This window comes from Paralichthys olivaceus, chromosome 4 (genome assembly GCF_024713975.1).
Source record: "Paralichthys olivaceus isolate ysfri-2021 chromosome 4, ASM2471397v2, whole genome shotgun sequence".
In the NCBI taxonomy this organism is placed as follows: Eukaryota; Metazoa; Chordata; class Actinopteri; order Pleuronectiformes; family Paralichthyidae; genus Paralichthys; species Paralichthys olivaceus.
This window is the reverse complement of record NC_091096.1, coordinates 19116235-19139675: the sequence shown is the minus strand read 5'-3', so window position 1 is coordinate 19139675 and position 23441 is coordinate 19116235. Positions and strand designations below refer to the sequence as shown.

Sequence of the window (23441 nt, the reverse complement as noted above, 5' to 3'; positions counted from 1 at the left end):
TCAGTAAAATTAGAATATACATTACAAATATTTCCATAGACGACATCAGCAACATGCGGTTATGAATTTAATGACTTATTTCTTTGTATTCATGCTTATGGATTAGGTCACCCCCTCCCACCACCACCACCACCACCACCCCCTCCCTCCTCCTCCCCCAGGCAGCAGGGTTTTTAAGCAAACACATAAATAATTTAACTCAGACGTATACATTGATATTTATATTCACCTTTCATTTTTTTTCCCCAGCTGCCGTGCCATTCATTGTATAGGAAAAGAAAGCTTTCCAGCTCATAACTCCAGAGAGAGCGAGGAAGTGTGCGCGCCTGTGTGTGTCGGATGTGTGGGGTTTTTTTTATGCTGGTAAAATCCAAGTGTGTGTGCCACTTGTAGTGGCAAGATGCATGACTCTGGACACAACCCAAAAACAGGGATTATTGACATGGATGCTCCTCCATTAATAAGCCGCTGTATCCTTTGTGTTCGGGGTCGCCACCGCCGCAGTTAACTATAACTTGTCAAGGCTGCTCCGGCTGCACAATGCGCACCTTATGCATCTCCTGTCAGCAGGCATAATTCCTGGATGCTGGCACGCCGCTGATTTCTGCATAAGTGATGCGAGCCTTCTAGTAGAGTTAGGAGCATGAGTCTTTTGCCATTGAGAGATGTTCATCATTCTTGATCTGGCTCTGTCAAGACCTGGTGTTTTAGTGCCTCTCACGATTAGGCAGAATTGACAGGCCAAGAAGGCAGTGAATAGCAAAAATGTGAGGAACTAAGGGGGTGTGGCGTAGGCTGCAGGGTGAAGTGGAGTGTGGCCGCCATTTAATCTGCAATTTATCAGTTTAGGCTGCACCATGTAACATCAGGGAGATTACATTCCGAAGAGAAGGAGCTCTATCTCTCCTCCATCCCCCTCCTCCTACCGTATCTCCCCTCGCATGCCTCCTAATGTGGTGTGATGGCAGAGCGCGGAGGACAAAGAGGGAGGACTGTCTTTATTGTCACCATTATTGTTCCTGAAACCCTTAATTAATATATAGCATTGTGGACTCCTCTGTGGGAAAGCAATGAGGTGCCAGTGACACGGAGACACAGCGTAAAAGGTTTGCTGCAGTGAGACCGACGTGTTTTACAGAGGCACGTTTGTCATGGAGGAAAAGTTGAACCAGACTTAACATGCACAGGCAAATAGACTGCGCCACACGCACACACACACACACGCACACACACACGCACGCACGCACGCACTGCCATTGACATGTGCACATGACCTCTGACAACAATGATCACGTTGGACCAATAAATGCTTAATTGCCATTTTTCCATCGGGCTGCTTTATTGATATCATTTCAGAAGTGATTAATATGAACTGTTAACTAGCTGTTGCACGTAGCACTAAACCAAACTGAACTGGCACTTTGAATTATATGGATTTCTTTGATTTTTCTGACATTGTTCATCCATAGAAATGAATTCACAAATGTGTTACAATACAAATTATGTTGACATTATACTGAATGTCTCTGCAAATTAGAGTCAGTGTGGAGAAATTCATCCCAGGTGAAATAAAAATGTTATAATATTCTGGATGTGTAGAAATACAGGGATGCCAAATTTTAGAAAATCCAATTTTTTTGCTATTGTAGGTGAATGCAGGTGCTCATATTTTTTGCATTAACACAAATATCATATTCAAGTGAATCAAAAATATTTCCTCAACATTTGCACCGTCTGCACACTCCAGCGTGGTGTTTTCAAAGGCCCATTAACAGGGTCACTCACTGTTTTAATATACACTGGTAAAGAGGACCAGCAGCACGCTCTCTCCATACTCCAGTTTTTATCTCTGGTTGTGGGAGGGCAGAAACAGAAATATGAAGACACGGGCTCACAGGAAGGAAACTCATGGCAGCCTGATATTAAAATGGTTCAGGAGTCAAGTAGAACAAGTCAAGTAGCTCGAAGGCAAACACGAGAGAAAGAGAAAGAGGAGCAGGTGAACAGGTCATTCTTAAAAGCTAATGGACTGTCAATGCTCTTATTGTAATAGATCTAATATTATAAAATGTTTGCTTCATGTTAAAACGGCACTATTAGTCATTGACTGCCCACTATTTAAATTAGACTATTAACCAACAGTGATAAAAACGATGACGTTGATTTGACAATGACTTTGTAATTGTTATATGTTTTTTTCTTTTCTAATATATAATTCCCACGCTCACTAATCTGATTTTAACTTTTGGTTTCAGTCCCTCTTGTGTTCATATATAAAGTACTATTAGGTGTCTATCCCTCTTTACCAGATTCTAAATATTACTGAATACTTGTAGTAGAGATGTAGTACATTAAAACAGTAACTAGGATGTGTAAGTGCTTTGTTTGCTTTCATTTTGTTGATCTGCTCTCGCTGAGTCAGGAATGTTTATGTTTACTGATTGTGATTGAGCTGTTTATGATGAAAGCTGGAATATTGCAGCGTTGCATAATTTAGTTTGATGAAATATGAAAAAAAGAAGGTAGGACTCGATAAGTATTCACCTCTTCATACTGATTTATTCATTTTGAACATTTGTTGTTGAAGTTCACTTGTTGGGTGCCCCTTTTTCTTACATGCATATATTAATGTCTTTTTTTCTATTTTTTTTAAATGTTAAAAATAAAAAATTTACCAAACCTATATTACTCTTCTTGTTTCACATGTTAGTGTTTCCTATTATGATTCTGAGTAACATTTGATTTTATTGAAATTATTCATGTGTTTATTTATGATGTCTTGTAAAGATAATTGTTATTTTATTATCATTATCCCAGTTTTTCAGTTTGAATCAGATTATTGATACACCTCTTTATTTCTCTGTTTAGTCTTTCTATACGTGTTAGTAACCTTAAGCGGTGTCTGTGGAGAGGAGTTTGTCGGCCAGCTGCTCAGATCAGCGCTCGGCTCTGCTGCAGCTTACAGTGATATCCAGCAGATGGACTGCAGCCTGAATATCAGGCCACGCAGGGCTCATACAAAGCACACGTCTGTGCCTGGTCACACAGAAGACAGAAAACTACCAACACTTGTGCAAACAATTCAAACAATTCAACAACACTTCAGCTCTCAAGCAGAGTGTGTGTGTCCATTTAAAATGTGCCGTTTTAGGATACAGGGAGCGCGCCCACACACACACACACACAATGGTGCAATTTATCGTTTCATGATCACTGATAAATATATAATAAATATGCCTGTATCCCTACAGTTATTTCGTAGACGTTCCCAGGAGGAAGCATGAGGCGCAACACTTATCTGCACAGCCTCTCTCCAGCGACAGAGAGCTTGATCCATCCTGAAAGGGGGATTGAACTCTCACAAGATGAAGACATGACATCTTCGGCTTACTTGATGTCAATGATAGGACAGCTCACTTGTAGATCGGGCACATTGCCAGCCAGCTCTCCCTTGGTCCTGAGTGCCGCCGCTGAACAGAGGCCAACGACACAGATGACATCCGGGAAAAGCCCGTCACCTGTTGCTTAAGGACAGAATAATCAAAGTGGGTCATACCGGGACACTGGCCTCACAGTGTGCGCAGGGCTGATGTGTTCATCTCATTCATGTGTGTGTGCGTTTCCTAGACTTATCAGGGCAGCAGCCAGAACTGAGTCCTGAAATCCCCCCCAGTGACAGAGATCATCAGCATCAGCAGCAGATCTTCAGCCTGGATCATGTTCACAGTGAGGGCCATGCCAGCCGGAGACACCACTGCACTGTCGGGTCGCACAAAAAAAAAACCGCTGCCTGCCAACACATCTCCGAACATTGATTTAGCAACATTCAAACACATAAGCAGCACGAGCGTCTCTCCAGGCAATTACAACAAAGGTCATTTTAATATAAGCATATTACAACTTTATCGATTTACATGCATCCAGGTAAAATACATGTTATTATTGCCCTTAAGGGATTTTTTTTCCCTTGTACGATCCACTCTTGGCACTTCCCTAACAATATTGCTTAATTGCAACCTCAATGAAACACTCACGCTCAATCACAGAGGGAGTTTATTGTCGAATTTATGGAAATGTGCCGAAGAGGCCCGTGTTAGTTGCAGGGTACACCTGCACTTGTCAAGGTACTCAAGTACGCTGGGTAATTGGCTGTTGATTGCTGCCATTAACATGTGATGGCTAAGTGCATCTAATTCCTGTTCCATTTCCACGGTTCAATTTGATGTCACCACCCACTCTTTCTCTCACAGGTGATTAGCCGAGCCTGCGAAAATTGTTCTTTTTTTTTTTTTAATGATATAAGCACAATACGAGGAAGGAGCTGCAACCTCAGACGCAGGAGTCGTGATTGACACCCGGGCGTGGAGTTTGGTTTGTGGAGAGCAGTACAGGAAACGTTGTGCGTCCCAGTAGCTACTATTTCAGAGCAAATCTCATTGGTTTAATGTCACAGTAAAAGAGCAAGAGGACGCATTAGGTCCACATAACTGTGCTCCGAGATGACGCTACAGCTGAGACAGTTGTTAGTGTCTTATCATATATCGCAGTTCTATGGTTTAACATTGACTCACTACAGCAACTGTTCCAATGAACCAGAGCTGCTCTGTTATTTGTTACAAGACACACATTTCCCTGACAATCGTTTGCCTCTGATTCTTGTTGTTGTTGATTTTCAGATATAAATAATTAGAGAGAGGATGGAGCTCACTCTTAATATTTGCGTTGATATCATATTTACAGTATCGCTACCTCAGGGCACAGAGTCCTGGTGTCCCTCTGAGTTTTAATCTCCTCGTCCGCGCCTGCATCCTCGCGGCTATTTCATTTTAAGTTTTAATATTGACACCCACTACACACACACACACGTACACACACGTACACACACTTAATTTAATTGACGTGCTGCTGCCTTGTGTTGCTTGTTTTGTCCTTTGTGGAGATTTCCCGCCACTATCTGCAGCATGTGGACCTGCAACATGCCGGGTGCCACGTGCATGAGGGAACAGGGCACAGAAGCTTGTGCTACACTTTTCAAAGAATAGGAAAAACGCCTCAAGGAAATTTGCACTGCAACAAACAGCCTCATAATGTAATTATTACAAAATATTAGCACTTTAATAACCTGTTTTTTGAGCTGTAAGTGTACCGTCTACTACTACTACTACTACTAATGATAATAATGATACTTTGTATCCTGTTAGGTGGACGCACAGTAAACGCTGGACAGACCTGACTCCAGACAGCAGCTCCCTCTGGTTTTCTGCTGCTCTTCTTTGTCTCTCTCACGTCAGCTCTGCACAGCGGCGTCAGGAATGGCGCGTCTGCCATCTGCCGGACACTGAGTGTATGACACAGTGTTTGTACTGATAGTAAGATGTTTGTTCAAATCTTGCAGTTGTACTTTGTGTTTAATATGGACATGGACGGAGTAACAGATCCTTGGAATAAGTTAAAATAACTGTAATATTGCAAATAATGCTCTTTTGGAGTTGTATGTATTTTGTGGGACCTTTATTCATCATATTGTACTTTATTATCTATACTTGGAGTACTATACTTGTATTATATCTAGTTTGGATAATTTGCATGAATTTTCCATTCATAATATATCTCTCATTTTATTTTACTTCAGATTGCTTTGTGAAAATGAGCTCTGTCAAACAAATGACAATGACCTATATTTTCTAAAATCTAGAAGTGGTATGAAATTATTTCTCAGCAAGGCTTGACTGATCATTTTAATGTATCACTATAATAGCCACACTCTCCTGTAATGGTTTTTCAACATGTTAAACCTGCATGGAGCCAGTCTCAGGGGAACCTGTGTCTTCATGAGATCATTGTGTGGGTGTGATGTGGTGGAGGCCTCAGTTACATATGGGAGGAGGGACGGCTCTCCTCCGCTGCTGCCCTACAGTCAGGAGGTACCAGACCAACAGTGTGAAGTCATGCACGAGCCCCCGGTGGACTGATCATCTGCTGTTCTGCAGCCATCTGGGTGAGAAGACCCCCAGGCCTGTTTGTATCTTCAAGCAACAGTATGGCATTAATACAAGGGTCAGTTGATACAAACAAACCATCCTCCTCCTCTTCCTATTCTTCATCACTTGACCCCCCACCCTGCACTGACACTAGAAGTAACAGCACACCTCATTTAAGTGATGTTGCCTCCATGTAACTGCTGAAGCTGGTATTAGTTAATGCTGAGAGCGCATGCTGCAGTTTAATACAAAATAAAAACCAAGCCCCCTCCCTTCCCCTTGTATCTCACATCAGCAAAGTGTCACCTAGTCAAAAGATCCAATCTCCAAATCTGGCCTATCTAGCCATTGGCTTATGCAACTAATTAACTTCACACACCAAAAATTTGAATTTAAATTAACGACTGCGAGATATCATCTAGGGACACAAAGCACCCCACCAAGAAGTTTATGATGAAAAAAAGATGAGTATTAGAGAGCAGGCGATCGGTGAAGTAAGGAGGGCTTTTAGATGAGGGGATATCTCCAATTACAATCCACCGTACACTTGTCAGCAGTAATGAAATGTTTGCTGAGAGGTTGCTATTTGTGGCTGCTAGATTGGATGATGCTGCTCCACTGCCCCCACTAACAATTATATTCCATGCATAAATTTCCCTACATCTCTCGTATTGTGTGAACTGTCGGGCAGATATACCTACAACTGTCCGAGAAGCCGCAGAATAATGAACCGCTGTTGTGCGTGTTTACTGGTCGTGACACTCCTGTGGAGAAAAACTGCATAATGTGACACAGAAGAATAAAAAAATTTAAAAAAAAGGAAAAACTTCTGCTTCTTTTATTGTTTTTAAAGAATTACATAATGCATTAATCACAGTAAAGACAAACCGGCTTTCCCCGCATGTCATAATTGTGCAAGCTTACAATTAAATGGAAAATTAGATGTAAAACATTTCTTTTCTTCTCTGCTGAACCTTTAAACTGAAGTTGTACAGGGAGCAGAGCAGTAAAGCTTTGGACCAACTCCTCAGTCTGCTCACTCCACACCACTGTCCAGTGGTTTGCATACGATCACATCTAAAAATCACAGGTGCTATATCACAGCAATATATATATATATATATTTATGTGTGTAAATTATTTGTTGTTTTAAACAGTTCTTCACGTAGCTGCTGTGCCCAGCTGTTCGGGGAAACGCTGAAACATAAGCCAGGTCCAAATAATTTCATCAGATTTGTGCAGTATGTATTTCCAATTAAAGTGACATCACATAAACTTAATTAGTATAGATGCAACCTGCAACTTGATTTTCCAGTGCATGGTTTTCTCATCAAATTGATTACAGACTGCATAGGAAGTGTACTGCACATATGAATCTGCTGCACATGCTCCTGCAGATGGAGGTAAAGATGCATTTGTAATGTTGCTCATAAACCTGGGTGTTCATCAGCTTGAGAAAGTAACAGTCAGGTGCTTAACTTTTGCTACTCAAATGTTATTTTAATCACAATATGTTTGTGTTTATGACTGTAAAGGCCAAAGGGAACGACACTTCAAAATGCACTGCTCCCTGTCAAATCGGAAGAGCCATCTGCTTTGTGCAAAATAAAATCGAGTTCTGATATGCAAGTATCACAAACACAAAGAGAAGCTTTGCATCCTCTTGCAGGTTCAATTACTGGCCTGTGGCAGATACTAATCCTATTCTACTGTTTATCATGACTGAGGATGTACAGACCATTCAATGACTTCATGCAAGAGGAGGCAGAGGGTCAACCAATTACGCAGTCGTCTCAAACACACTCACTAGACGGAAAAAGAAAACACACTTCATGTACTACATCAAGCACTTTAAAATAAACTGCGAGTCAGTAACAAGTCAAAAGTGTTGATTATTTGCTCTTCTAGCCTACTGTGTATTTGTGCTGTGAGGTCATTTACCATGAAAAGAAATGGATCATTTTTGAAAACTATAATACACGTGGCACGTCCGTGCGCAGAAATGAAGCAGAGGATTTCGAGAGAAAAGGAGTTTTAGTCGTTTCTGGTTACTAAAAGACATGCTCGTACTATAATGGAAAGATACAATGACACTGGGATATCACAGCACGGCAAATTGGGGAAAAATAAAAAATATAAGTGCACATAAACACGAGTCCCTTTCTTGAACTTATGAGGAGGTAGAGCTAACATCCAATAGTTCACTGGTCTGCTCACACAGACACATGTGATATCTCAGGTATAAGATTAGAAACTAAAACATCTTTGTTCGCTAACGAAGGCTTGTGTTAATTAAGGTGACGTGACCACAACAGGCATCACAGCAGCTCAAGATCCAACTTTTCCTCCCTTTCCCTTCATTGTTTTTTATAACCAGTGCAAAAAAAAAAGATCCAGTATTCTGTTGGCAACCGAATGCAGGACAGGTAAGTGTTTCCAGACTGACATCAGGCTCAACTGTGAGGTAAGATCAAGAAATCTAAAGTGAACAGTTGTTGTTCAAACTCAAGTGTATTAAACTGAGCTGTGACGTTCAGATGTACCTGCATGGAGGGCTGGACTAAGGTTCCTCAGTGAGACATAGTTGGCCCATTGTGTGTGTGTGTGTGGTGGGGGGGTGAGGGGTAGGGATAATGCCTATGCTGGGTAAAGACAAAAAAAAACACCCTCATCCAAACCTGTAAAGAGTGCCCCCTACCAAAGGCACTGTTTCCAGTATTGTCATAAATGCCACCACTACTCTGTGCATAAATTGACCCTGTATCATGAACGCCCAGAAGCCCCCGCTCGAGGGCAACTCATTGCTAAGGTGCCTTTCCTATCCCAAGCTTTTCTTGCAAGTTTAATATAACGACACCACTACCAGCCTCAGACATCTTGAATGGCCATGATGTGCATTTCCATTATGTTTAAAATTAGATAAACAAAGCATTAAATAGATTTACAGAAATAAATACATTTTATTTCATATAAATACGTGGGCCCTTATGTCCAAATTGTCACTGACACGTGTTTTTTGGGAATAGGATGAAGTAAACAGTTCATGAAATAAGCTGCCCTACTGTCTGATACACTAACCTGATGAGTGCTATGGTTGTGAATGGATTTCAGTGTGTATGAGTCACTAAATCCCACTAGTAACTTGTCACGCACTGTAAATCCCCACGTTACAATGCATTTAATCAACATTATACTGTAATTTAATTGGAAGCCCTTCCCTCTCACTCTGGGGGGAAAAATAAGATCAGTGATCACATCAAGCAAGTCTGGTCCCTATATCCCTATATAGGATTATCTTTATGTTGATTTAATGTCATACTGGTAAATGTGTGGATATAAAATTCCTAATACAGACCCCAAAAGTGAAACATGACTGCAGAGACAAAGGTAAAAGGAAAAATCCAAATCAGGTTCAAAGTTAACATCTTGCCAATTTTTCCCCCAAGGCCATTTTTTTTTTCCACCACAGCTAAAACCTGGATTTGTCCACATACATACAGTAATATATATCTTGTAATCTTTCAGTGTCTCTGGCTATGTACAAGCTATACAAATAAAGAGCAGGCTGAGGGCCAGGTTTTATAAACTGTGCAGAGGGAGCAGTTGGTTGGGAAGTCTCCCAGTCTCCCGGCTCCTTCCCCCGCAGTCTGCCCATACAGGTGGCTGTTCTGCTTCACTTGCGATCGTCGATGGTCTTAATGAATTCCACCGCCGCGGTGAACTGCATCCACCAATAGCACTCCTCCCCACTCAGCCGGCTGGCGTAGAAATTATTGATGTACTGAACGGTGGACAGCAGGCAGGGCGGGTTTGCCTAGAGGGGAGGAGATGTGGGGATGGGCCCACATTAACCGCTGAAAGAACCTCACGCAAAGCCGTGCAGATTATAATTATAAAAATGGAAATATGGAAAATATATCTACACAGGTTAGCAGAGAGAAGTCTTTATGGTGTACTACAATTACAGTTGTTTTTGTGGAAGCATTTTCTGATGATTATTCTCAACTTCACTGACAAAAAGTCAATAAATTATCCACATGGAATGTAGAAACTCTTGGAAATATCAGTTGGTAGCAGCACAGTGTGAAGGAATGATGTACGAGCAGACTTACCCTTATGAGGACAAAGACAAGTACAGGGACAAAGTCGTCTGCTCCAGGGACGGAGTCTTCATTAGCCAAACTGAGGAGGTTCATGATGGTGGAACACATGCGCAGTATACACTGGACTTTGTCTCGTGGCGTCTTGTATGCATTGATGGTCCTGATCTCAGACTGTGCAGATGGCCAGGGAGCCTCCCTCAAGTAAACCTGCAAACAGAAAAAGTTAATCCCACGTTTGAAACAACCTAAACTTTTTAAGGATTTGTGTAAAGACAAGTCACTTCGTCCATGTCTCTTTCAGTGCACGGAGGTAAACATGTCAGATACCTCTGGGATTTGAAGGGCTTTATGAGTGGCCGTCACCACTTTTGAGAGCCGCTGGATGTGTTCATGTAAAAGCCTGTGTGAGACAAAAAGACTCAGGATACGAAATCAAGCAGAACACAGTAGAAAGCTACTTTGCTTATTAGACAATGGAATTTTTTCCCCCCTTCATATTCAGAAACAGATGGATAGATAGAAATTACTAATTGTGGGTTCAACTCAATATGGATGGTCAGTAAAACAGACCTGGTCAAAATTACTTTCACGACAACATGATGGCAGTTCTCTGAACTGAAGGAGGTTGCTTCAAAAAGGGATTTTTTTTCGTTGTTGTTTTTTGTTTTGTTTTACACAAACAAAAGAAATTAATTGAATTTGTATAATTGTCAAGATACATAAAATATTATCTTGGAGTCAAGTCAAAAGAGAAGAGGTGCATGATGGGACCTCAAACCACCATCTGCATTGTCTGCTTTATAATTCACATTTACTCTTTTTACTTTACATTCTGCTAAGGTCCTCAACCACTGCTGTATAAAATCAAAATCTAAACTGTTATGATTGACATCATTTGATATTCTATATTACCTCCCAGCACATTTCTTTGTTGTCTCCACACTTTCAATTCTTAATAAAAAACTGAAAACAGAACCTAGTCCAGCTCTTTGTTTGTGGCTACTCACTGGTCTCTGAGAATATCTCCATCCTGGTTGGGGTAGAAAGCCAGTTTGAAGATGCGATTCATAACGCTGCGCTCGATAGCCATCTGGGCATCCTGCAGCTGGTCCTCACTTGCATACTGCCAAATGGCATCACGGGCCATAGCACCGTACAAGTAGCGCAGAAAATCCTCCACTGCTGCTGTCTTGTCATCCGACGCTGTGCACCCCTGGAACGCTGAGGGGGAGGAAGAAAAACAACAGACTTCACATCAGCACAGGATACATAGTATACAGTAACACTGCTTGTCTGGTGTTTTTAAGTGAGATGAGTTTTGTTTGTAAAACCCATTAAATGCAAAGACGATATCTTTACGTGATTTAATGTGTGACTGCCACGGCATATTTGCTCTTTTTGTCTGTAATAACAGCAAAACAACTATAAATCCTGCATATTACTCCAAAGATGGCAGCAAAGGCCAGCTGAAGAACACATTTGTCAATCTGCTCAGTACAACTTACAAATAAAATGAAAATGTGGACATACCTTTAATAAAGTCAAGCATCTTGGATTCCATGTGTTCAAGAAGGAGGCGAACACAGACAGTGGTGAAGTAGCGGTTCGCAACCTCCTTGTCTCTCAGCACCCTCTGGACGAGCCGCTCTAGATGAGCCTGAGAGGTTTGCAGGCCCTGGCGACACCGGGTTAAGTAAGCTATGTACGGTGCCCGCTTTCTAAAAGAAACACACAGAAGGTATTGCAATTTATCTTTAGGTATTTTTTATGTTGTTATATACAACAAAACAGCAGCAAAATGATCCACTGGCTGTTCTAAATATTAATTTCTCCTGGCCTCCAGATTTACCTGTAATCCTCCGCAATGGCAGCCAGCAGCTTCCTGCAGGTGCGTGCATCGAAGCGGCTGACGCAGCGTGTGGTCTCCTGGATCTGGGCCATCTGGTTCTTATCCTGGAGGTTGATGGCTTCTGCGAGCTGGACCTTCAGGAAGCAGACGATGTCATTGTCTGAGAGAGGGCGACAGGGAGACAGTGTTAGATGATGATGCTCACAGCTCACAAAGGGACGCCTGGTCGCTGTAATCTGATCAACCTGCCGCCTCCACATGAGTGACTGATGGGCACAAAGGTGGGACTCTTATGGTTTTACCATTAACCATTTCATTGGATGCTGCCGCCGCCTTATTCTGCTACTGTCCTGCTTCAGGATGTGAGGGTCCCTGCAGAGCTGTGATGAAAGCTTAGGAGGTCTGTCTGGAATTTGTGTAGCGTCATATTTGTATTTCTCTGCTAAAACAGGCCAATATTATTCTATGTGGTGACACAAGTATTTTTAATATGTTTGATGGTTTAATAATTTGATATTTTACTGACACCATATGGGCATTCTCTTTTAAAAGGACTCACTCTTTCAACCTTGCCTTAAACCTTGGGAGGTGAAACAGAAGGTGAAGGTGGAACAGATTTGGTGTCTTGCTTAAGGACACTTTCAGGTAGTTGGTTGCTTGCCAACATTAAGGGCTTGTACCGTGCTTCCTCTGGAGATTTGTGACAAAGACGCCTCAACTGTGGTAGATGAGACTAAGTCGAACAGGCTCAGTACAAAGTTTTAGCACAAATGTACAAGAACTCCTACCTTCAGAATCCATATGATCAGGCAGCCCGTTTCGTGTGGTTGCAGGAGCCATGATGGGCAGAGCCACAGAGTCTGCAGAACACAGCGCTAACCTCAACTTCTTCTTTGCATCACTGGGAGACAGAAACAAAACAAATCTAATAAACAGCAACGGCTATACAGAATGTGTTAAGAACACTAGACAGTCTAGAGTGATTGTTTAAGGTGTTTGGTGGTTTTTCTGCAGGATTCTAAATGTTTGACCTGAAAGAGAACTTGGAATCGTGCTGATGTGCTGTCTGGCTGGCCGAGTCTGGGAGGTCGTCTGTGGAAATATTCTGCAGAGTGTCTTCTCTTGGAGAGTCGTGTACGTTGTCTTCAACACAAAGATCTGTGGAAATATACAAAATAAAATGTTTAAACATCACCTAAAGCAAGTGCATGTAAGGTGCAGATGCCATTTTTTTAAACTGACCTCCGGTACCGTCATAGGAAGCTCCAGCTGTGGCTCCGTCACTTGGGCTGGGCCTCTTGATGTTCCTGTACTTGTCAAGGATGTCTTCAGCTGCCTGTGCGTGAGTGCTCTGTCTAGGCAACATCTCATCTGACAAAACCACCAACATACAGGTTCCATTAAAAATAAAATTCACAGTGGTGGATTAGTTTCAGCTAATTGGGAATTAATGCAATTTAAGCAAGCCAGGACTGACCTTGTGGAATACGCTCCTGGACAATGTCATCTTTCTCTTGTTTGTCCCTTTTCCGAAATGCTGCGATTGGAGCTGTGGAGTAGAGACGTGATGATTGACTGAGGCAAGGTGACACTATTTTTACTATCACGGGATGACAGGCCGATCATGAGTCAGCTGTTGACAGCTTCTTTAAATCTTCGGTATTTTTTTCATGGCTTTTATTGAGACTAAAAATCTCAATGTGGGATGCATGGCATCATACAAAACCGATAGCCGATTTGTAGAAGTTCACTGAGGAAAAAGCAAATAAATAATGAAATGGTGAATGAAACCAGAATATCACAAAGATCCACAGTCGCTTATTATAACAAGTGCAGTCTGTAAGGATGTAAATAATCATACTGATGCATATCCTGTTAACACAAGAGGGTGTAAACAGGACAGACTAGAAACACACAGTCTTAAATTTGATGATGCACACAGGAAACACTGGGTGGAGTAATTACACTGATATTCTGTATTCTCCATACAGTAAAATGGTAACGTACTATGGCGAAACCAAAGAAAGGGATGATCAAACGGATGCAGGGATGAGGAGTGTGGTCATGTGAGCTACACCATGTCATATCACAGCTCTACTGCGCTAAGGCGACATCTACAAAGCAGCATGGGTACACAGCCGCTGGCTCCAGCAGTAAAGCTAGCTCAATGAGGACAGCACGGAAGCTTTACCTGGGACATCACTCTCAGCCGTCCAATACAGCACTGTGAGGAACACAACAGACAGGGTTGGCCTTTCACACACAGGCTGCCACTCTGCGGGACAACTGACTGCACGTCACCATACAGAGCAACAACAACACAGTGGACTCTACAGAGGTTTGGCAGGAGACTGGTGGTGCAGGCTTCACAGCTAAGTTAGCAAGTGCACACAGTCCTCCATTTTATGAATATCAATTTATTGTTTACTTAAGAAACATCATTAGCTCAAAGAGTAATAAGCACTCATTCTGTGTGGGCACAGCTCATTATTTCCCAGACAGATGTATGAGAGATGGCTGTAGAGTAGAACTGCAACAAGAGATGTGTCATCTATCAGGGCTGATGACAGAGAGGTCTATCTAATGACCATTAGCCGCTGGCTGACAGCACTGCTGGGAGGGCTACAGCCATACAATCTACACCGCTAAAGCTCCTCTGATGACTGATTAGCTTTGAAAAGTCTATATAAATCTGCAGTCAGTGAGACGTGAGAGAAAAAGGTCTGTACACGTCTCTGGAGTAACTTCAAACAACAAGAAACATCATTTTCCAAATGGAGCATCAGCAATGGAGTGGACAACATGGATCATCATTCTCTTTCTCATGTTACAAATTGGTTTTCACTCAGCTCTTTAAAGTGTGATGCTTCCTGCCAGTTGTGATTAAGAGAACTTTTTTCCTCCCCACAACAAAAAAATAAGGGAGCGCTGCAATCAAACAGATCACTTTTAAATGCACACAGGTTCATTTTTCAGATTTGAAGAGATGAAATGTTAACAGTGACCAATGCCCTGTTTCCTTACCTTTGGGAATGGCTGACACAAAACGTTTCTTCCACCAGGGTCTGTTGCGATCAGACTTCTCGTCATCACTGTCTTTCCTGTCCTCAACCTTTAAATGGAAACAAGCTTGTCACAATTGGGAACTTGCAGGTAAGTTCATTAAATAAAACCTCTTTGACTGGCTACAGAAGAAACCATTTATCTTTAAGCTGTTTGTATGCAAACGCACAAATGTCTGTGGCACATTATTAACCCAGAGCACTACAACAGCTGGTTACCTCTCCTTTCAGGGAGTCCTTGCTGGGGGACGAGGAGGGTCCTAAGGCGAAGGCCCCGACAGGGTCACGCTCTTCAACTGCTACCCGTCGGTTCAGGCCTGGGTCGCTTGTGGGCCGACGCCCTGGGCACACAATGTCAGAGCTGCGGCTGCGGACCATCCTGTCAGGGAAGGAGTGGCGCTGCTTGGTGTGCTCCAGCTCAGCCTGGGCCAAGCAGTGGGGCATGAAGAGAGAGTGGCGCGTCTCTTGCCCCAGGGCGCAGGCCTCAGGGATGGGAGGGTCAGGTGGAGGGTGAGCGGGCCTGGCGTAGTGCACTTTGGGCCTCACAATTGTTCCAGTGGAAGAGCCTGAGGTTATAAAAGTCGTAAGCATATACAAAGATAAATTAGACATAATTTCATTACATTTTAGTGAATGAATTCGGACAATATTTAAATATCCATGGGCACTTTGTTCAAGTAGGTTTCATTACATCCTCTTAAATATTCTAAGGGTCATTTACCAGCCCACAGCACACACATAACCAAGACTGAGTGAATTCTCCCCAAGTAGATACTTATATTTAAATGCTTTTAAAACCATTTCATTAAATAAATTAGTGAAATTCTACCAGTAGATATATTAAAAGGTACTATTGGTCTGTACTACTCATCTCACCTAATATGACTAAAACTGCTCCCTCACAGTTGTAGGCTTCCACCAAGAAGTGCAGTTTCAGTTTACATCCATGACTGCACAGACTCATGTAATAAATGTAGTGGAGACTTAAATATAGGACTATGGAATTTAATACAAGGTATGATGAATATTTATTTGTAATAGAGATATAAATGGATGAGACTGTTTTACTGCTTTGTTGTGCATTTGTCCACTGTATAAACTGCATATACTATACACTGTGTAAGTGCCAATGATTGGCAAAAAAGTAAATTCTATTGTAGAGATATCCTTATTCATTAAATTAAAAATAACCAATAATATATAATAGTATAATGTTTTTTTCTGTTTCTGCCTTTTCACCTACCTCTCTATAAGTTCTGATTTATTTTTGCTGGTCCTCAAATCTTCTAGGGGCTTTTTGAGGGTTGAGTCTTGGTTTTAGTGTTTTGATTAGGTTTAGCTTAATGTTAGAGAATGGGTTAGGGATAACCATTTGATTACAATGGTACAGTCAGACACATCTTTAACCAGACAGCAGAGAAAATCAAAAAAAAAAAGTTTCAAGGTGGACATCAGAGATTGGTGTCAGCATTCAGCATCCGATCAAATGTGAAATAAATTCATTATCACCCCTACTACTCCTGACATACAGTATGATGTTAAATAATGGCCAGAGAATTGTTTTTCTATTGTTGTCATAGTGAAGCTACCAGTGTCTCCTTTCACTTTAAATGTTGTAACTTCATTGTTTTTTTTTTTACAGTTTTCCAGACATTTTTTTCATCTTAATTAGCCCCTCAACCTTAGACCACCAAGTTCGAATTAGTTAGTCTCTGAATAAAAAATTCTGTCCATCACATTCATGACAATGGGATGAATGGAGAACCTGAAAACATAATACCCTCAGACAAAGCTACTGCAGGTATGAAGGCATAATAAAACCAGTAGAGAAAAAAATAACACCTCAAAAGTGGAGAAGAGTGCTAAAGAGAGATGTTAGAGGGAGATGAGCCCTAGGTGTAGGTAGGCCACCTGTTCCAAGGGTAGACTCTCTCTCCTGAAAAGCTTCCAATGGCAGACTCGTGCCATGAGCACAGTGGGACTAGGGGACAGTGCCAAAGAGCCTGGGGTGAGGTCTTTCAACCTGTCATCCCTTCACCTTGCCACAGACACACAGCCACCACCATTGCTCTCTCAAACACCTCCACATTCCACCTGCTCCGCAAAACTAAACACACAAAAGCAGGAACAAAGACTTTGGAGAATAAACTGGGATACTAATTGAGCCTAATCAAGTGACATTTCACTTGCACTTTTAAGCTGAGGTAAGTAAGGCTCGCGTGAGGGGGTCCAGTCACTCTCTAGGTTAATTTTGCAGGGCTCAAGCTGTTCTGTGCATCCATGACATTAGGGTGGGGATTTAATGATACTCGTTTCTAGCTCTGATTGGCTGGAGAGCATTCTGGAGGTGCAAATTACCTTCGCCAGAGGAGAGGGGATCGAACATGGCCAGTAAGGAATCGGCCTGTGAGGGTGGAGATGTCAGATGGTGCGCTCCTGCAAAGACACAAGAGGATATGAGACAATTAACAGTGATTACTACATCAACTGTGAATCCACCCAGCACAATGCTCATCACTGTTTTAAACTGATTTATTCCACTGAGTTGAAAAGATAATAGCCTAGCCTTCTCATAGTGTGTTTCCCTAGCCAGGCAAACAAAGAGTAGTTAACGCTTCAGTATAACTTTACATAACGATTATGTGTTGGGTGTAAAACAGCAATTTAGCTTGGTGCCAGCTGTAGAAGTGACAGGGACTGATCACTCGGGCTCATGCAGTTTTGACCACATAAGACACACAGGACTGATGGCCCAGCGACCCTCGCTGGGATTTGACACTCTCCTACCGTGGCCTGACTCCTCCCCATCTGGACTGGTCACAGAGTCCTTTCCTCCAAAGTCTGAGCTGCACTCTGACCGCAAGTCCTCGATCTTGTTGGGGATGTCTTCTGAGGTTGCACTGATACCTGCGGCACAAAAAGAAAAACAACCAAAAACAGTTGTGTTGACATTCAGGACAAAGGCAACTTAGTATCACCTTCACAGTGAACATTTTAGGGAGTCAGGAAAGAGAACATGCATGTTCAGTGTTGCTCAAACAAAAGAGGATATTTTTTCTTTAGACTATGCTGTATGGCCTCTCTCAGATTGGAGCCCAGTGGGAACTCTAAATTGGTAGCGTAAGCTCCCATGGGTTTGGGGAAAGACACAGATAAGAGTGATCATCAGACACAGACTATCCATTGGCCGGTTCCCAAGGGACGTTTTCCAGTGAGCTGAGCCAGGAACATCACCGCTGGCTTCCTAATCTAGCATACTACTTCATGCATGTTAACATTGCATGTCCACCTGAGCCCAAGGAAAAGACAACCAGTATTAACCTCTGTGTCATACAGAAAAATTCCAGCTGACCCCCTGTATGCTGGTTAACAACCCTCCCAGCACCATGACCGCTCTTCACAAAAACAAGGAGACAAAGGTAGATTTAGTACAGGTATTTAACAATGCAGGTCATTTAATGACTTTTCATCGTGTAGAAGACAAAAAGGACTGCAGATACTAAACAGACATAGAACTGTGTGTTACAGAGAGAAAACACAGGCAGACAAACTAATAGTGAGGTAGAGGAGAGATGAAGAGGTTAAATTTATACCTGAGACAACGCTGAGGCCTGGGGTGCTGGGTCTCGAGCTGACCTCTCTGACCTCTGTGTCATCCGAGGTGCTGCCGACCCCTGAGCAGCTCTCCAGCTCCTGCAGACGCTCCTCCTGTTTCAAGTCTGGGGCCTCTGCAAACAAAAACAAAAAAAAAAGACACCATTGATGAGATGTCTTAGATGTCACGTGAAGTATACATAAATCAGAATTTACATCCACTTTACTGGTGGCGGTTTGCTACAGGATGTCATTTTCTCACTCCACCTCTACCTCTGTTATGATTATTGGGAAACCAAGTCAAACAAAGCATACATTATCATGTCTTCAACCTGCCAAACCAAACCATAAAGCTAGTACAGCCAATTGTATGGCTACCCAACGGAGCTGTTGGGTCGAACCCAGAGGCTCCATACTAACAGCAGTACTCATTTGCATGCTCGTTAGTAATAATGTGTTGGTGAAGTGCTCTTCAGAGTGTAGTTTTCTGCTGCCTAGCCATGAAACAAGCACTCCACTCGAAGCAAGCCTCCAATCGTGCTATTACAGAGCAGAACAGGGGCAGCAAACGGAACAAAAAGCAATCAAGACACTCATGCATGTCATTTCTGTATTGCACATATTGAAATGGTGTACTACTTCAATTAACATAAGGCCCAGGCTTTTCAAAGAAACACTTAACACCGTTAATAAAGCACTCTACTGATTTTCACAAAACACTAGTTTCAAACAGGGGGTTTGAGCCTGTAATCTCTCCTTAATAAAATGTTTGGATGGAATGCTCAGTGTTCAAGAACAGTCAAGAAAGTATAATCTAATACTTAAACAAATGATGTCCTGACGGATTACTGTCAAAATGTGATGTCAACAACAAACTGTGCAGATGAGCATTGCAGTGTTTGGACAAACAAAAAAGATGACATGTAAAGTGACTGAGGACAGCTGCTCTCCTTTTAATTCCCTCCCTACTCCTCCACCACAGGTGCAAACACACCTGGTGGTCCCTCTAAGGAAACCCTGAGCTGCCTTTTACTGGCACAGGCAGATCTGTCCTGAAAGACAGGCAAATGCACACAAATACGATGACAGATGTACGCACACATTTTGGTATGGAATGCGGTGCACCTGGAGTCCCAGACCCCACTATAATGAACAAGAATAAAATGCATGCCTGCACAAGCACATGTGCATGCAAACACACATTTGAGACTGTCGTGGAGATGAAGTGCAAGAATCAAGACAATAACAGGAGCAAAAGAACAGTCAAAAGGCGTCTGTGTCAGCAGAATACACCTGGCTCCCCACCTGAGTCGCTGGGCAGGACCTCCACGCTCCAGGCCTCACTTGTGGTCTCTGAGATGGTGGAGCCGTAGGGGTCCAGCAGCACTGAACTTGAGCCAGGAGGATACAGCAGGCTGCCAAGCATGTTCTCTGCTGCTGCCCCTGAGAACAGAGAGAGATAGACAAAGAGTTAACCTCCTTCAGCTGCATGAAACAGGTTTTTTTTTATCTGGCAAGAGTCAGAGCAGTCACCTCTGAAGTGGAAAAGTAATCTTGAAAGCACCTTTAGTTCTTTACCAAAGCCTCAAAGTATTTGTTGTTAAGGCTCTGCTTTTGATTCATATTCTGTAATTAGTTCTAATAAATTATTCAGATTTTAAATATGAGCCATGTGTGAACTTGAGAAGGCCACAACAGAAAAGATCCCTTTGGTAGCATGAATGTTGTGTGAATGTTGAGTCCCAGGAATGTTCATATTTAATGCTCTGCTCCATTGGTAGGGATGCAAAAAATAATTATTTTCATTATCAATAAATGTTTTTCCATCATCTCATTATTTAGTCTATTTGCTACTGTATAAAAACAAAAGCCGCAAAATGGTTTTTCATGATAAGCTAAACCAGCAAATGTTTTTCTAGAAAATATTTGCTCAATGGATGAAATAATAACAAATCTATTAATTTTCATTTAATCAATTTATCACAAAATTCTTTTAACACCATATGGCACTTTTTTACATTCATTTAATGTGTTACATCTTAATTAGAAATTTAAACTGTTCCATCAGTTTAAAGCCTTCAGGTCTGACTTTCAAACAACACTATAAAAAGGTCTGACATAAGTACTAAAAATACTAAATGGTGCCTCTCTGCTGTGTGGATGGGGTTCCAGAGACAGTGAGCTTTGTATACAGAAACGCACAGAGTTGGAGGTCACATGTATTTCATGCTGAAACCCACAGGCACATATACCACTGTGCCAAAGGTCAGAGGTTAATGACAATATCTCACCCTGCCCTGGCCCTCAGGGGGCCATGACTTTGTTCTGTTGATTAAGCCCAGCATTACTCACAACCAAATTACTGTTTCTCCCAACCCTCACACTAAGTCCTCAGCACAGTGTCCCTCTAGCTCCATTTCAGAAGTTGTGATTTAACAAGGCAGAAGAACGCAGAGGAGGGGGGACACAGCTAGCAGGTGTGAGTGGGAGTCAGTGGCCAAGGCTCAACACCAAAAAGTCGACCTGTGGTAGCCGCACCCCCTGGTACGTCATGCTTCCACTTCAGGGCACACACGCGCCACGAGCACACATGCATGCCAGCGCTCAGGCAACAGTGTGTACTGATGTTGGCGGGGGCCGGGCTCTCATTGGCGGCGGGAGAGCTCTATCCCGCTGTCCGTGTTTACAGTCTTCAAGGTAGGGGCGCAGAGTACTTGTCTTTCAGGTGGATGATTAAATGAGTGGCACAACAAGAAGTGAAACAATTAGAATTTCTGCCTCATTATCATGGTAATCTTATCAGTGGGATAATGAGGTATTAATGGATATTTAATGTGCATCTCATAACCCAATCCCTTGGAGAAAACACATAAGGAAATCGCTGTAAATTCACTTAATGATGGAAAAGTCCCCCAACGCCATATTCCGAAGAATGAAAAATGGTGAATGCAAATGAGAGGGAACCAAGGTCAATAAGACTGCAGGGACTGAGTGAATGTCAAAGAGAGAGAGAGGCAGGGAGAGAGGGAGAGAGAGAGAGAGAGAGAGAGAGAGAGAGAGAGAGAGAGAGAGAGAGCGATGGGCAGAGAGAGGGCTGTGAAGAAAAAGACTGAGGCAAAAGAGACTGGGAGATTGGAATCTGAGTAAAGTAAAGAATCTTTATAGCTGGTTTCACATTAGATAAGCCTGTATTTTTTCTCAACAGACTGTAAAACCTGCCCTCCACAATCCACTTGAGATTTTTATCTTACATATCAGTATATTAGGTTTATACATGTACTTATTAGCTATTGCCATTGTGGTACTACAAGCTAATCTCAGGATGTACATCCAGAGAGAATAACTTATTTTGCATTTAGAGGCTATTTTAAGATGTTTTCTTCTACTTCACAAGTTTATATTATCAATAAGAAGATTATTGCACATTCACAATAATAATAAAACAAACCAAACACAGAATTTTTTTTGTACTCCATATTTAAGATGAACAATACCAAGATCAAATTATAATAACAAGTATAATTACCACGATGTGTTACTCAAACTGAACAATGTTTATAGTTGCACTACAATTACATGAATGATGGTGACCTTAATTATTAGTTTCAGCTCGAATATAGAACAATCTTTCAAGATGATGTGCATTATTTAAATGCTGAAAGGCAATGTAAATATTTTTAGTTGATAAAAGAAAAGTATAACATGAAAAAGCTACAAAGGTCATGCATGTGTGTAAAAAACCACTGCTGAATTAAAGCCCTGCTTTTTGATGCTATTTCATCCATATACCACAAGGTGATGACATTTCCCTAAATCTACTTAATTTAGCAGTCCCTATGTGCAGCAAATTCATTAAATAAAATGTGCAATTATTTCATAGGCCGTGTAGATGGATCAATGTGCTCAGTGATGCAGGAAGTCAAAGTGTACACATGTAGCTAACAAAGCCATGCCCCCACCTGCTATTTCCTGCAGCCGATCCTCATCCATGTTAGGGTCGAAGTCGCTGCCGAGCACGTCGGTGCTCCAGGTTTCGCTGACTGTCTCAGAGATGTCCCGATCGTCTGTCAGTCCCATCATGTCTCTGATCTCAAACTTGCGGAGTTTATCATCCAGGTTGTCCTGAGTGGTGGCTGAAGAGGACAGGATTTTAGAAGAGCCTTCCATGTGGATAAGTTCATTTAAAAAGGACTCACACCAAGTTTTCGACTTAATTTTAAGCAACATTACGACATGCATACACACACATACCCTGTTCATGCTCCAAAAGCTGCAGAGCCTCCACCCCGTTGCTCCCTGATGGTCCAGCTCCAAGCTCAGAGACAGACTCTCCCTCCAGGTCCAGAGACGAGACTGAATTAGAACGATTGGATGGACCTGAACACAAAATGAACATTTAAAAACATACACGAGGTAACAGAATTCAGTAAGCTTTTAGAATAAAGTGATTGTAACTGACCATGTCACCTTTAAATATTTGTATTAAAGTTTAATAGTAAAAAGCACTATAAAAAATGCATTGTTGATGGTATGAAAAAACATAACTATTAATATTCACAATGATGCACTTTCTTTCCACATTTTCTGATATTACTCTGAAAATGTAAAAGAAAACCACAGCAGCAATCTGTTTGCCTCATGTTTTAGATTTGTGTGTCATCAGACAGCAGACTGACCCTCTGAGATGCCTTCTAAGTTGTCACTGCAGAGGGAGAAGCGTAGGGTTTTGTCTGGTTTACCATGCAGTTTGGTATCATCAGCATGACTATCTCCCTGGGCTCCATCAGCCATCTGTAGGTTCAGAACCTTGTGGGCGGTAGAGAAAGGAAGTTCATGGTAAAAGAGATTTATA

The 23441-nt window shown here is 42.0% G+C and overlaps 1 protein-coding gene across 5 annotated transcripts in view; it reads right to left on the bottom strand.

Moving 5' to 3' along the window:
• Window positions 1-6789: 6789 nt before the first annotated feature.
• gapvd1 (GTPase activating protein and VPS9 domains 1) overlaps window positions 6790-23441 on the bottom strand; it is a 28561-nt gene continuing 11909 nt past the window's right edge. For 3 of the 5 annotated variants that reach the window (XM_069524089.1, XM_069524088.1, XM_020093897.2), the window contains 19 exons: window positions 23266-23395; window positions 22841-22966; window positions 22549-22722; window positions 19895-20032; window positions 18589-18723; window positions 17783-17902; window positions 17354-17431; window positions 15215-15561; window positions 14958-15045; window positions 13411-13482; window positions 13176-13304; window positions 12965-13091; window positions 12722-12834; window positions 11934-12093; window positions 11615-11802; window positions 11092-11305; window positions 10412-10484; window positions 10094-10291; window positions 6790-9795 (listed from right to left, as the gene is read on the bottom strand). In XM_069524089.1, coding sequence (XP_069380190.1) covers window positions 9655-9795; window positions 10094-10291; window positions 10412-10484; window positions 11092-11305; window positions 11615-11802; window positions 11934-12093; window positions 12722-12834; window positions 12965-13091; window positions 13176-13304; window positions 13411-13482; window positions 14958-15045; window positions 15215-15561; window positions 17354-17431; window positions 17783-17902; window positions 18589-18723; window positions 19895-20032; window positions 22549-22722; window positions 22841-22966; window positions 23266-23395 — 2751 coding nt within the window. In that variant the 3' untranslated portion in view covers window positions 6790-9654. Of the gene's footprint in view, window positions 9796-10093; window positions 10292-10411; window positions 10485-11091; window positions 11306-11614; window positions 11803-11933; window positions 12094-12721; window positions 12835-12964; window positions 13092-13175; window positions 13305-13410; window positions 13483-14124; window positions 14158-14957; window positions 15046-15214; window positions 15562-17353; window positions 17432-17782; window positions 17903-18588; window positions 18724-19894; window positions 20033-22548; window positions 22723-22840; window positions 22967-23265; window positions 23396-23441 lie in introns of all 5 variants that reach the window. The other 2 variants (XM_069524086.1, XM_069524087.1) reach the window with 1 other exon arrangement.